General features: G+C 39.1%; 1 protein-coding gene across 2 annotated transcripts in view; it reads left to right on the top strand.

Annotated features, from left to right (window-relative positions):
• CDH13 (cadherin 13) overlaps positions 1 to 16,121 on the top strand; it is a 447,757-nt gene that overhangs the window by 258,406 nt on the left and 173,230 nt on the right. For both annotated transcript variants that reach the window (XM_010403504.4, XM_019288275.2), the window contains exon 6: positions 1,569 to 1,713. In XM_010403504.4, coding sequence (XP_010401806.1) covers positions 1,569 to 1,713 — 145 coding nt within the window. The remainder of the gene's footprint in view (positions 1 to 1,568; positions 1,714 to 16,121) is intronic.

Below are 16,121 nucleotides of genomic sequence, written 5' to 3'. Positions count from 1 at the left end.
TTCCCTTCCTAGTCCCCATCACATCCCAAGCCATCCAAGATTCCTGCATTGACTTTGGAGTTCAGAGCTGAACAAGCCTGGGAGCTGAAGGGGCAGTTTCCCCCAGAAAGATTAATCTGTGCCAAAGCTATGGGAATCATTCCAATCAGGATACTTGCCTGCCTTTAAACAGTTAAGCCATATAATAAAAAGTAAGGCTTGGGAAAGTCTTGCAAGAACAATTCCAAGACAAGTGAGGATAAGCAGTGAGTAGATGTTAAAATGGACTGTGGCACTATTTACAAAGAGTGCCTGTAAGTAGGAATCTTACTCATAACAAATGCTCCTACTCACACCCAACACACTGAATTTAAAAAGTGGAAGGTATTTATAAGCATAACAAAACACAGAGAGAGGTGATAATAAGCTATCCATTTTAATAAGGAATTAGGATTCTGACCTATTTCTTTCCCAGTAGGATTTATCACTAAGTTATTTATAACTTGCAGGTATAAGACAGGGCAATGAAGAATAAATTAACAGTATAAACAAAATACTCAGAGACTTCCAGCCCCTGCTGGCACCACTTTCTCAGGGAAAGACTGGGAGAGAGTGATATTAACGTCTGAGCTCAGGTTCATTTTCTGGCTGGCTTAACTCCATTAAAGAGTTGAGTCTGGGGATGGGGAGGGCAGGTGAGAATGATAGTGGTGTCTCAGACATGTTTATTTCTGTATTTTATTGATTTCTTGTGAGGGGAGAGAGCTGCAGGTATAGCACACTGTTGCAATCTAAATTGATTTCTCCCTTATTTAAGAAGTTTTGATGTGGTTTGCCCTCCTGACTCATTGGGACTTTGCACTGCACATGGTTTGGAGGGTTGAGATCTACAACAGGATTTTTCCCTCCAGTTTTTGGAAGTAAAGTCCTAAACAAACCTTCAGTTGCATATGTCGTCTTTGTGTTCTACAGGCGATGTGAGTGTGTGCTTGTTTGAGACTGCAGGTGTTCTTTCAGTCTTCCATATCTGATTAGAAAACCCAGAGAACTCTGAAAATGGCCTAACAAACACTTCATGCCATCACCATTGAGAAAACACCTAAATGTCTCCAGCATTCCTGCTTTTTTTGTGTGTTTGTTTTGTTTTCTCTTTGTTTTTAAAAAGGCTTTTGGGTGAGCATTAATGTCAATTCTACCATGATAGTCCTGTAAGTGTCCACTGTGCTTGGTAAAAGTAAAGAATCAAATTCTAACCAAGTCTTCACATGATTTCTATCAAATTTGCAAGGGGTCTTGGTTTTTTTTGGTTTTTTTGGTTTTTTTTTAAGCTCTAGTCCATTCTTTGGGCAATATGGCATTTTCAAGCTGCCAAGGGGTATCTCAGTTTGAATGTACGTCTGTCTCTCTCTTTTGCTTAGAGGAGAAATCTGCTCTGAGCCTGGTCCAAAGAATGGGCTGCAAGTGGTGTCTTTGGCAGGGTCTGGCTACAGCAACATTGATCAGAGCTATTTTCTTACTCTCTCCTCACTGTGACAGTGAACTCATGACTTTACTAACTCATGACTTTACTCCTTTTTCTGTTCACACAGCTGGAAGTCGAGGTCGTGGATATGAACGGGAAAACCATTGACGGTCCAGTCCGCCTGGATATCTCGGTCATTGATCAAAACGACAACAGGCCGATGTTCAAAGAGGGCCCCTACGTTGGTCATGTCATGGAGGGATCTGCCACAGGTGAGTCCATGCCAGTCCCAGCTCAGTAAATAGTGCCTGAACAAATTCTCTTTTGATAAATGCGTTATCATCACATCGCAGGAGTTTTCTTGCTGATTTTGTGGCTCACTGAACAGAACGCTTTTAGGACAGCAGGTAATGATTTTTGCAAAACAGTTGAGACTCTGCACTGAAAAAAAAAAGAAAAAGGATAAAAAAAGAGAAATTATTTGGAAATAAGAGCTTTGATATAGGTTCATATTTTTTATTAATCTCTGGAATCACCAAATAGGATATGATTAAGATTCAAACCAAGTAACATGTACAATCTGTGCAGAGTGGGAATTTCACCTTTTTTTCTGTAAGTTTAGGTACTGGAAGGGTTATTTTTATTTGTTTATGTAACATAAGTCTAGTAAATAACACAAACAAATGGAAAACACATTATGAATAAATTAATATTGTAGGGTAGATTGAAATACTGAACAATGCTGATAAACAGATGTAAATGCAGACACAACAGTTGCAACAAAACAAAACCACGTTGATAGTTAAAGTTAGTAATGAAAATGTTCTGATTAAATATCTTGTTGATTTTGTCTGATGAGGAAATTCTACAATAAAATATTATTTCAAATTTTATTGTGGGTACAACCATCCAAGTTAACTCTTAACTTATATCATGTGATCTCTCTGGTGAATTTTGCATTTTCATTTGCATGGGGAACTGGAGTTCTCCATGTTTAAAAACCTGTGGGTGTGAAATGCATTATGAGCTGCTCCTTCAACAGATTAAAATTTCGAGGTAAATGTTTATTTACCTCACTTGTGACAAGCATGTAATGAAGATATTGATGTTCTTTTCTGTCAAACAAGAAATGTTTCAGATTTGAGAGTATGGCTGCCAGTGGAACACTCTTTTCTGTTGTAGTACAGTTTTTAGCTGGCAATTCTTTTTTTTTATGATCCATAAACTCTCCTTGCTTTTCCTTTTTTTCCTGCTCCTTATGTTGAAGTTTATACTTCTGATTCAGTAGAGATATTTCTCAGCCCAGATTCCAGTGAATTCTTCTGTAATAGTTTCATCCATTTTCTCCTATTGCCGTTTTGTATTGACCCAGGTATCATTTAGCATTTTGATTGTCTTTCCCATTCACCAAAGTTTGAATAATTTTTCTCAACTTTCCTTTCCTTACCCTCCCTCCCTTCCCTCCTGGTATTCATCACATTAAACTTCATAACCTCATTTGCCTGGTGTCAAAAGCACCAATGCTTGCAAAATTATTTTGTGCACAATTGAACCTGTAGAATCAGGGTTGGCTGGAATCAGTCACAGCTCTCTATGCAGATGGCACCCACTCAGCCAAGATTTCCCTGTGTTTACATCAGTTTTCTATAGTTCTTCACAACTTATGGTACATATCTTCAAATTATTCATCAGGCTCTGCTATTTTATCACAGTGATTATCAGAGAATATTCCTAGCTGGAAGGGACCCACCAGCTGTCGTGCTGTTCTGAATCAAAGGTTGCACTGCACAGCTTGATAGAAATCTTGATGTGTTTGCATGTGAGATTCCTGAATCCTTCCCTTTGGATTGCAATTGTGCTGCATTTCATTTTTGAAGCTGCAAAAGGAAGGCTTTGCATTGGATGCATAACCTTTTATCACAACCACCTTCCTTCATTCAAGCTCTGAATCAAACCCACTCACTGAATTCTGCTAAAAATAAAAAATGTTCAAGTAGGTATCTAGGATTTGCCTTGATGTTTCCTGGTTAAAAGTGTAAATTTCCATGGATTCCAATATTTGCATGAGAGAGGCACAATTATGTAGAGAAAGATGCAAATATACTGGACTGTGAAACTCACCTGAAGGATTTGGGGGCCTTTTTAAAGCATTCAGATAATATAATCTTACTTTAAATTATTGATTACAGGGTTCCTGTGTGTTTTCCTGTCAGGCCATAATTTAATCAGTCACAAACCCAATGGAATTCTCTAGTGATTTTCCACTCATTTATTCACTCTAAAATTAAACTTCGGTGTTGTCTATTCATCAGCAATATCAGAGAATTACTGCTAAATAAATCTTGGAGCATCAAAAATGTAAATATATAAATCTCAATTAAAAAAAAATAAAAGCATTAGACTTTCTTGGTGTTTCTCTAAGATACATTTTCCAGCTTTTTATTGTTTTACAAAGTGATTTTTTTCTTCCTTAATGATTTGAAGGTTAATTCCTTAGTTAGGGAACAACATAGAAATTACAGTGAAATGTGCCACGCCCCTTTTAAGAACCCTCATTTCTCTGCTGTTGGAGACAGGTATAAATCCACCAAAACTGAAGAAAACATGGAAACAGTGTGCAATTTTTGTATTTATTTAAACTGGCTATGAATAATTAAAGAGTCTTTTGAGCACATTCCCAGTGAGGATGGTTTGGATGGTGTTTAAATAGATTTTTTCATGTCACTAAGGCCATTCACATTTTTGTGTGTGTGATTTTCAAACTCACGGTAAACACCACTGGTTATTTGGACAGCTACAATTTATGTACCATCACATTTCTGGAGAGGCAAAAATACCTGCCTATAATTACTAAGAATATAAAGTGGATTACAGTGAGTATTCATCTGAATTTCAAGCTAGGGCTTGCCAGATCTTATAATTAATGATAAAAATATGTGACTGCTAGGTGGTATTGCTACAGATTTCTTTCTTGATATATCGTTCCTAGGGAAATTTAATAATATAGTTAGTTACAGTAAATTAGCTCTTTTCAGGGAGAATTGTCATGGTTCTGAAAATAGCCCAGAGTCAAATCCTAACAAAAGTACGCTTAAACATGTGCTTAAAGTGACCACAGATGTACTGAGATTTCTATTATGTCTTTTCCTGGAGGAACTGCAAACTTGGAGGCTATTTATTATAAATAAACACATTGGAAGGCCAGTAGAAACTGTTTGAAGACAGAGGAACCAGTTTGATTTGTTGTTTTTTATTTATACCAGATCTCATTTCTGCATGAGGCTGCAGTCAGCATATATGTACCAGGAAAATAATGGCTGAGCCTGATTCAGTGACACTGATGGCAATTTTTGGACTGACTGTAATGGGTTTTGTGTTCGCTGTACTGCTGATTTCTCATGTTTTTGTTTTCTGAGTTATGACCCAGTTTATTTCCTGTAGATCTCTGATTTTTCAAGCTGCCAGCTCAAGGGTTGAGGACCTGTGTCTTGCAGCAGCCTCACCTCAGCACATTAATGAGGGTGACTCCAACCCAGTGGATTCCATAGGCAGGCAGAAACATTTGGATGTCTCACTCTTTAAAGGTTGGAAAGTGGAGGAGGGTTAAATGAACTTGGCAGCCACCTCATTTCTCTTGCTAGAGGCACTTAACAGAAATTATTTTAAACACATTTGACATGATGTGACTTACAACCATATGCTGCAAACCCAGTGGGGTAAAATCTTAACTGCAGTGCTTTAGCAAAATTGCTTGAGAATTGCATTTTAAAAAAAAGAACTTGTTTTCTATGCTGCACAATAGCCTGGATCCATTGCATTCCAGCCAAGGAGCCTGGACTGACAGATGTCTATAAATAATTGCTGGAAATAAAGGGACACTTGGAGACATTTAGAGAGGAAACAGAAGGAATTAAGAAGAATAGCCTAGAGGGTCCTTCAGTATCATAAAATAGTAATTTGTAGAGATGGATAAAGCATGAGAAAGGGGCTGAGTATCATTGGTAGCTCTGCACTGGAAGATAGTGCAGTGGTTCAGGTAAATGAAAACTGGTGCTGAAATGGTGCCTTTTTATCGGGAACAACTTGCCAGGATGGTTGGTTTGTTGTTTTTTTATACTTAACCTAACAACAAGTTTAGTACATAAATTAATAGAAATGGGATTGTATATGATAGATGGAGTCAAAAGAGTCCAGGAAAGGGAAACAACAGGCAGGCTGGCCTAGCAAAGTGGCAAAAATAAATATGGCATCATTGACTTTTACACACCTGCTGCCGGCTTTGATACATTTCAAATATTATGGTACAGCTTTTCAGAGTCTCTTTATCTGCTCCTTGCAATCCTCGCTAGCCTGTGGCAGAAGAAGGTTACCAAAGCTGTAAAATGAATCAAATTGCATTGAATTTGGTGAAGTCTCAAAGTCTTCTTCTTTCTTTTGATCTATAAATCCCACGGGACAGAGGAAAATCAAAGGGTGTTTTTACAAGTCGACTTTTTGCTGAAAGATTAAAAATAAAAATCAAAAAAAATCAAAAAGAGCCATTAGAAAAGGATAGTAAAGGATATCATATCTTGTTATATGGCTAAAAGTAGAATCTGGAGTTTTCCAGTCTTCTGATTCTGCCTGCACCAGGGTTAAGGTGACACTTGAGTCTTTTTGTCACAGAAATTACTGTGTTCTGCATAAATGTTTATTTGTTGATGCTTTATTGAGTCGGCGTTTTTGCAGCAGGAAACTTAGAAGTATCTATAGATCTGACCTGCAAAGCAGAAATATCTCAGTAAATTCACCTCAAAACTATCTCAAAATTAAATGTTTGAACCTGAAGTTTTTTGATTCAGAGCAGCACCACTCGCAGCAATACTTTGATTTCGAGGAGATTTGAAATGTCAAATGTTACATATTTAATTATGAAACTTACTGCTATGAGCTCTTGTGGAAAACAAAAGAATAAATTAAAATGAAGCTGTGGGTTAGGAAGCCTCTGAGTCAAAGGAAGCTAAAGAATACACAAAACTCTCTTTTTGTTAAAATCACCCTGTTTCACAGCTTTTCCCCAGTCCTTCCTACTGGAGATGGGATGCTCAGCTTTGGGTGTAACTCAGCAGAGCAGTTTTCAAGTTCCTTTGCTTCCAGATGTGTGCAGTTCTGGGCAGACTTGAAAACTTGCTGATGGCAAACTTTCAGCCATCCTTTCTTAGGGCTAATCATCTGCATTTCAGCAAAACTCTGCTCGCTGCCTTGAAATCCTTTGTAATCGGCCCTGTAAATGTAACGGATGTGAACTAGGTAGAAACATCTGTAATGTCAATATTTAAATTTCCAAGCCAAAGCCAAGCAGAAGCCAGGCTAATTATGCACAGCTGCTTTGTATATCCCAGTAGGAAATTTTTTCTCAAATCTGTGTGGAATAAAATACAGATGTCTATGAATATGGTTATTGTGTGTATGTATAGACATGTATTTTTATATATATGTATGATGTGCATATACTGCAGAGAGATGAGTATATATAGACACAAATATTATTTGATCTTTTAGTAGGGATTCTGGTATATTTGAGTTACTGTGTTGAGTTACAGAATGGAAAGAAAAGATATGTATTTACTAATAATTTGTTTTATTGTGGCAGACAAAGCTGTACATCCACTGTTATCTGCCTGTTGGAAATTGAAAGGAGTAGCCCATTAAAGCACTTACCAAGTAATTACCAGGTTCCCAGGTATGCAAGTGCAGTTAAACCAGTGCATTTGGAGGAAATTAAAATAATCTCATGTGTAGCAATTAGCAGTTTGCTCAGCCTGGGTCCGTGATAGGAGTCTCTGGGAGCAGGAGGCTGCAGCCCACTCCAGGGTTCAATTAGTCCTGATTTCCAGCAGAAATATGTTAAATGCAGGAAAGGCTCCAGACCAGCTTAGGTGCACAGGTTGAAATACTGGCCAGCTTGGGAGGACTGGGAATGAGTCACCCTCTTCAGTCCCAGACAGAAAATTCCCTTTGCCTTTCTGTACAAGTTATTTGTGTGCTCACTGTCCCGCCTCCTAAAATGAGCTTTCTTCTGCTTTTCCATACTTACACACCAGATACACGAAAAATCACTCTTATGGCCAGATCAGCATCAATGCCTGATGTTAAAGGCTGTAAAAACATTGTGGTCTCTGTGCCTTGGATAATTTATATGGTGAAGAACTCACACTTCCACTCACAGAGCAGTGGAAACAGCAACGGTTGGAGCTTTTTGGCTCCTTTTGCATTATAGCCCAGGTTCATGAAATAAAAATAAGCATGTTTCTTAATTAAAGAACAAATGAAGTTTTTTAAAAAATGCTGCAGTCCTTGCTGGGTACTGGAACACAAGGTCTCAAATGAATTTGTGTAATTTGGGGTGTAATTCGGGATGTAATTGTTTGCAAAAGGAAATTTATGCACTAATTTACTTACCAGGCTTTTGCACCTGGGCTTTTGCACCTGCTTTTTGCATCTCACTCTGTCCTCTCAGAAAAGAGAGGGATGAGCTTTAAAGCTCCAAGCATTTTGGACACATGAGATAAACTCATCCATGTAATCAATTTATTGAAAGGTCCTGCAGTGCCAGGATAGCATTATCTGGAAAAACTCATGGCTGTGTGGCAGACTGCAGGGAGAAAGCATGTTGCAGCCCTCTGGGCAGGCTTTATTAGTGATATAAACCTTCAGTTTGTGTTTATATACTTCTAAATCACCCTTTGTGGATATTGCCTTGCCATCACCTCTCTGCAGGCCAGCAGCCCTGCAGGCTCTACAGGAGTCAGGGGCCTGGCAGCATCTACACTACCATATTTCATCCAGACCCTTTAAAAGTGCATGAGAAGGCTGATAAATCCCCAGAACCTGCAATCATGTGCCATAAATTGATGATATGATTTGAGGCTGGTGGCAGGGACGCAGCACCTGAAGCCCCATCCCGCCCGCCTCGTCCTCTCACTGAGCTGGACATCAATCCCAGGGCTGTGTCACCAGGGGTGGTGGCTGAGGAACATCGTCCCCTCTGACAGCAGGGCCCTGCTGTGCCCACTGCCCCAAGAGCCAAAGGAAAAAAGCCTATAAAGTGTCACTGCAGGCAGGATTTGCCTCAGTGTGCATTGCCAGCATCAGGCAATAGACAGAGCCGTCCTGCTTTCATTGTGGGAGAGATACACAGGTGAATGGAAAAGCCACCACTGCACAATGGCAGGATTATTTATTCCCTTGCAGGTTAACCTGATTGATTTCCCCAATTTTATTTGAAAGAAATTATCAGATAGATAGTGTCTTTAAGAACAAAACCAGAAAAAGGAGAAAAGAGATGTCCTTTTTAAACTGTAGGTTCATATTTTTCTTTACTTTTTTTTCTCTCACTTTTCCCTTTATTTCATGCCCTCACAGTTTTTCTCTCCTCACCATTAAATATAGTTCTTGGGGTTTAAATTGCAGTCTGTAATCCCATAAAGTCAAAAAAGTTGCATTTTACCCTTGGAAGAGTGAAAGAAATTGCAATAGGAAAGGAAACCTTAGTGAGAATGACCTCACAGTAATCTATTTTTTCAGTATGAGAAGTTTGTGGTATTTTATAGCAATATTCAAAATAGTTTGCTTGGCTTTCAGACATTGAGCACAACTTCTAGAAAAAGACATTCTTGGACTTCTTCTTCATTCACATCACATCTGTTAAATACAGAAAATGTCACCTTTGCACACCACTATTCATTTCCACACACAGTTGCACTATTTCTGTGTAGCAGTTTTCCATGGCTGTCCACCAAAAATTACATTTATGTTTAGAAATCAAGCCCTCCTGGTGAGCACCACTAACATGCTTGAAAGTAAGTAAGAGAAGCTATTTTAAGATGACACATTTGTACCTGAAGAGCTTTCAGGTAATGTTGAAAAGCTTATTATTGGCTTTCTTGTGGAGGGAAAGGGGGAAAGGTGCTGTCAGCTGGTGCTGTTAGGATCATACTTAGGGAATATGATAGACAGGTTGAAGGTGAGATCTCACAGTTCTTGCTTTAAATCCATCTTCTGCTTGTACGTGTCGGAAACTCCAGCAGAAAGGTCTTTTGAATGTGCTTTGTAGAAAATATTAACAGATACATATTCAAGACAGTGATTTTTGGGAATAAAAATGTAGCTCATCATTACTATGATTTAAGCACAGAGCAGTAAAATATATTGAATATTCTTTTAATGGAAGCGCCATGACTTCGGTTCCATGGTTTCAATTTTGTAAAAGTCAATAATATGAAGGCAAATAAATTTTGATTCCAAAGTAAAAGTAGAGAACAACTTGGATAAAGAATTTTAACTGGTTTTTCCTCAGTCCTTACTTATTATACTTAAAAGCCACTTGTCATTTGAAAATGGAAAGTACTGTGTGCTAAGAATTATATTGGGGACAGTAGTGGAAGTTTTCTTGGACAGTTCTGTCCCAGCTCCAAATCTGTTTTTTAACAGAGTGCTTATGCAGAATGTTCTATTCTAAAAATTAGTGTGGGTAAAACATGATTTTAAGAGTACTAGAAATATTTAATAATTGTTTTAACAGACAGGAATATTACATAAAAAAAGTGATTATGTATAAAATAGCAATATTTGCCATGCAAATATTATGGCAGAACATATAGCACCTCCGAGAAAGGAGGTGTACATTACTGGATGAAAATGTTTCAGTTTCCTCTGTGGAATCGCTGAGAGAAAAACAAAATATGATTTCCATTATAAAGGTAAAGAGCACAGTCTACTTTTAATGTCATTTCATTTTAATCATCAAAAGCATTGTCAGGAAATGTGGCAGGGAAATTTATTTTTAGCATGGTTTTGAAATTGAGAGACACACCTCAAGACAAAGCTACTTTAATTAATGAAATAATTTGCAATACACTGCAGGTCTTGTCCATGGGGTCATGTGATTACTCATTCAATTAATATATTATGAATTTTCTTCCAGTCTACTCGAGGGTGTAATTTTATTAAGCACACATGAAAACTGTATTGCTTGGCCTCGCTGCTATAGGCTTTAAAAAGAAGAGTTTAGTCGATCTCGCAGAGGGAGATAAGAAAGATGTTTTTCCCCTATTGGGTGGAAAGTAAAAAAAACAAAGTAAAAAAAACCCCAAACAACCAAACCCCCCCAACTCTGTGCATTCATTTCATCAAACCCTTTTTACTTGTCACAAATGAAGATGCTCCAAGCAGAAGTCTCTCATCTGTAGTGACAACCTTTGGGCTTTGAAAATATTGCCGGTCTCAGTATGTTTTTACAATCTGAATTTCATGATGTTTGATTAAAAAGGAATCTCTTGAACAGTCATTCTCTTTCACCATTAACAGTTATAAATACAGTATCTCTCTTTAAAGGAGCTTTAAATTTTTAAAGAGGTGTTATTTAAAAGTTTTTTATCTGTCATTTCTTGCCATCAACCCCGTGCTCCTGTGGTGTATCTGAGAAGTTTGGAAGGCGTCTGAAACACTGAAGTGAAAGAGAGTGCTAGTGAGAGACCTCTGTGGTTTGCTCTTAAATGGCAATTCCTTGTGTCAGCTGGGATTGGCAAGTTGTGAAATCAATGGATGTAGGAATGTCAGTGAAACTCATACAAGCTCACTATTGCTGAAAGCCTGTGTACTACAAATCCGAGTCTTTGGAGATGAAATTGGCAACTATCCCTATTTAGCACAGCAAAAATCATCCCTGCTACACCACGAGCTCTTTGATTCAGAATATGGCCATAATGTAGCCCTGGGTTTGTTAGAATATACAAAACTTCAGAAGCGTGTCAGCATCTCAGCTTGACTCTGTATGGGATGTTGCTTTCAGGATTTAATTCACTAGCTTAATTTTCTTTTATATTTCATTGCATGAACCATTAATTAACGTCATTGATCTGGCAGTTTGAATTCTTTAGCACCTGCAGCACCTTTTCTGGAAAGCTTCATACCTAAGTACTGCTACCCAAAGCACTCTCTAAATTCTCTGAGTCAGCACCTAGGTAGCATTTTTTACTCTTCAAAAAGTTCTCCTCTGGGGCAGAGCACCAATTATAAAAACGCAATCACAGCAGTTGCATGATATTAAAATAAAACTTATGCAGTAGCACATAATAGCAAATCAAACTGTTAAACACTATAGAGTTTCCTCCTGTATGCAAGAATAGGTTCTTCCTCCCACAGGCTGTGGAAGTGCCACAGTCAGAGGAATTTTAACCTTTCCAGGGTTGGGCTGGGGTTGAGCGAGCCCTGGAATCACGGAATGGTTTGGGTTGAAGGGACCTTAAAGCCCATCCAGTTCCACATGGCAGGGACACCTTCCACCGGACCAGGTTGCTCCAAGTCCCATCCAGCCTTGGACGCTTCCAGAGATGGGGCAGCCACAGCTTCTCTGGACAGCCTGTGCCCGGGCCTCACCACCCTCACAAGGAAGAATTTCCTCCCAATATCCCATCTATCCCTGCCCTTCTTCTGTTTAAAACTGTTGTCCTTGTCCTGTCACTATCTGCCCTATAAAAATCTCTATCCCTCCTTTTTACGAGGATGAAGCCAGGATGAATGTAAAGCGAATGAGCATCCTACTGATGCGTTTCAATTGAACTTGCTTGGGATTCTTCTGCTAAGAGACATCAGTTCATTGTCTTAAGGCAGAAGAATGGGATCTGGGTACTTGGGATCTGGGGTCTACATTCCACTCAGACACAGTAACTCCAGTGCCAGCAGCAACTAAGTAAATTGGTTTCAGGTTTTGGTCTGCCAAATGCTGCAAAAATATGAACAAGTTGAAGGACTACTCAGATAGATTGTGTTGGAGAGAAAGCTCATGCCCTACAACCACTCAGAGAATTTTTGGCAAATAATGGCCAGACACTGAATGAATATTCATATAAACCAAAAAAATAGAAATAACACTAAAATAATGTAATTCTGTTAATGGAGATACTGAAATGTCTCTGGTGTAGCTGGGAGCAAGTGGATTTTGCACTGCTGTACAAGGTTATCAAAGAGATGCAGGTTTAGCAAGCAAAGTTTACCATAGATTTAACCAATGTAACATGGGCAGAACTGCTCTTATGTCAACGTTTTGTACAGATGGCATGAGTGGTCCCCAAATCTGATTGACCAAAATTTGACACAGGAGCTGGGTTCCCAGCTGTGGAAGACAAGGGCCATGGAAAATGGGAGCAGTGGAGACACATCAGCATGTTTTAACAGACAGGGTAATGGATCATGAAATTGCAGACATTACTCTTTGGACACATTCGCGAGCATTGTTTTGCAAACTTCTTCTTTTTTTAATTTAAACAGTTTTGCCTTCTCGATTTTAAGCTGAACTCTATCATAGCTTCTGTTAGAAAAAACCTACAGTACTCAAAATAATTATAAGACCAAAAGATAGACGTGCCTCTTGGGCTTGTTGTAATCTTGCTTATTTGGCAGTTTCATTTGGGGAGGTTACACTTTCAGCAGGCTTGGTGTGTGCTGCAGGCTTACTAGGAGGGAACTAAAGAATTGAAAATTTGTTCGTATTTTCTTAGCCAGAGAAAAAAGAAGTTAATAGTATAGTTTCTCTTTTCCAATTTCATTTTTTGAAGGCTTGCCTTTGCTAGTTAAGATAATATAGTTTATCCATCCTTTGGGCTCTTATTTTCTCATTGCTACAGCTGTATCCCAGAAAGCTGAAATTATCAGCTTCAGGCTTCATTGCTATTGAATAAAGTTTTAACTCATTTTTCTTTTTCCTTTTTTTTTTAAATTTTTTTTCCTTCAAGCTGAACAATCCTTTTGAAAGCAAGCAAGCAGGCAAGCCTTTTGTTTTTCCCCTCTTCCTGCTTTGCAGATTACAATTTGTCTGTTGGTTTCTTTACAAGTAGCTACTCCAACTGGAAAGTGTAAGGGAAGGACATCAAAATTCTGAATGTTTTCCTGGATCACTGCATAGATTAAAGCAGCAGTTACAGCATTATTAACATTCCCTTCAAAGCAGAGTGAGCAGAGGAGTCCGTGCTGTGCCCGGAGCAGCCCCAGCACAGACACATCCCCAGCTGCTGATTGCGCCACCTCCTGCCAGGCACCACAATTTGGAAGCCATTTCTCAAAGAACCTTTGTTCAGAGTGTTTTGCTGCTGAATGGAGATGTCTCTTTCCTAAATGAAACTAGATCAAATTTCCTGATAAAGGCAGGGGTTGTTTTCTCAGACCTCATCCAGGAAGAGATGCTCTCCCACCCAGGCTGTAGCAGGGAGTTTGTTTATGCCCACCATGGCTCTATATTAAATATATTGTTCCATAAAAAGTGTTGTGATATTTACTCAGTGCTGGTACATCCTTGTATTACTTTGGTGTGCCCTGAGGGCTTTAAGCACTGTGCTCTGGAGTAGAGGAAAAAAGTCTTCCTCAGCTTACAGATTTTAGCCTTTCCATAAGCTGTGAGGATGGGTAGTGGTGATGCTGCTTAAATACTTCTAAATTTGTTTGGGCTGCAGCAGCCAAAGAAGTGAAAACATTAAAAAAGTGTTAATTAAGAGAAACTGAAGGAAGTAAAGGTTTCTTTGTTATTGTGGCTTTTCTCTTGCCAATCTGATATACCTTAGCTGCAGGCTAGTCCCTCATAGGCCCAGGCATTACAACCTGTTGAATGCTAAATAGGTGGTGTGGACCAACATTAATGAGGATCAGTGGAGCAGCCTCCTTATTCCTGCCAGCCAAAGGGAGAAAAGAAGGGTATTTCATGGTTTGCTACTCTGCCTAGGGACACTGAATTTACATATGGCCTAAAACTGCTGATCAGAGCTAATCTCCCTGATCATTATAGCTTGAAGAAAGGTTTAAAATTCAGGATGTTCTGAAGGTTTTTTCTAAACAAAAATAGGCTGCATGAAAGTGGGCCATTGGCAAGCCAGGACTGTGTGCTGCTGCCAAGAATTTTAATGGCCTGATGCTAAGCACTGAGGACTTGTGGTCCAGTAAAACTTTTTGTAGTTTTGCTCACAGATACTTGCTCACTTTATTCTGCTTTCTCAAGCCTACACTAAAGTACACTTTTTCCCCAGACTGATCTGAGGGGACTTCAGAGATCGACAGTGGGACATGGCTGCTTCATAGAGCCTTGGCAGCAGACATGGCTCTTGTGATTGCCATGGAATGTCCTTAAATCCTCCTCTCCTTGACAGTTTTCCTAGTGGGATGTGTCAGTTTGCAGCTGAGGCTGTCTCTTCATTCCTATCAGTGCATGGAGAGAAGGGACACAAAGCTTTTTGGGATGGGGAAGCCTCATTTCTCCTCACTTTTGTTTTAAAGGCGTGTAAATTAATTGCCAGCTTTTGCCTTTCATTCTTTATGATCCTGATCCCAGGACAGCTGGAAGCTGAGGGGAATGTACCAGCTGAGAATGGTGCTTGTTTCCCCACTCTCCCAAAATTCTCATTTCTGTCAAATTTTGGAGAAAACCAGAACCAGCTAGTTTATTTCTAAATTACTTCCTGCAAGTGGCAGGATTTAATCTGTGGATCCATTTTGATTTCATCCACAGATGCATTTACAGATCTCCTGCAGATTTGGTACAACTTCCACCCTTATGCAGCAGTTGCTTTTATCCAGTAGCTAAAAAATTAACACCTTTCATCTTTGCTTTGTAGTGCAAAGGGGGAGATACTTTCAAGAAATGAAAGTCCTGGTCAAAAATTGCGACTGCAAATTTTTTTCCCCACTGAAAAAGGACTGGGAAAAAAAGTGTTATTTTTCCTCTTGTTTTGTTTTGTTTATTTATTTTCCTGGGGCATTAAAAAGTGAAAACCTGAAAAAATAAACACTCCACTGAGTTGTCCATTTACCAGAGCTGTGGAGACACAAACACTGAAATGTTTGCAGAGGCTGATAGCCATGAGGAGAAGCTGGGGAGGTCTCTCGTGGGCACTGTGTTTGTACCATTCCACCCACGCTTTGTTTCGTGGCCTCTCTCTGATCTCTGTGTAGTATCTTTTCTTTCCCCGTGGCTGTAGCAAATCTGGGATGCCTCACACCTTCCAGAGCTGCATGTTTCCTCACCTCTCTGACCCTGCCCTGCTTCTGTCACGGCTCGTGTTGAGGAGTAGTCTCAGAGTGCTTCAGAGCTATGAGGGCACGGGCTTAATGTGGATAAGGAAGGAATTGAAATAATTTTGCCTTACAGCACTGTTGACCTCTTCTGCATCACATATGCTGTGTATTTTCTCATGTGTTAAACTGCAAACTCCAGAAGATGGATTTTGTAACTTTATTTTTGTTTAATTTATTTCTTCAAGGGTACTGATTTGGGTGATTCTTTTTTCTTTAAATGTGTAAGAAATATTTTCGGGAGAGTATCTTGGATATCTGAAGTGGCTTTGATAGTCTCAGCTTTGATGTGAGTTGTGACCTTGTGATCCGTGACACACTAAGAACTTCAGTGCCCATAAGCTGCCAAGAAATGTGTATTTCTGTGTGTTGGTAGATGGCACTTTTTGAAATACATTCTTGCTCATGTAAATACATATTCAGAGTCTTTTGTTGCAAATCACTCTTGGGAATGGGTCCCATGAAAGCTACTCTGAGGTACTGATTCCTAATTTTTCCTGAAATTTGCTGAGCACTTATAGTTTTACATGTTTACTTGAATTTTTCAGGCCAGTCTGGGAGAACACTGACACAGAATATAGCA

This window comes from Corvus cornix, chromosome 11 (genome assembly GCF_000738735.6).
Source record: "Corvus cornix cornix isolate S_Up_H32 chromosome 11, ASM73873v5, whole genome shotgun sequence".
In the NCBI taxonomy this organism is placed as follows: domain Eukaryota; kingdom Metazoa; phylum Chordata; class Aves; order Passeriformes; family Corvidae; genus Corvus; species Corvus cornix.
This window is presented reverse-complemented; position numbering and strand designations above follow the sequence as displayed.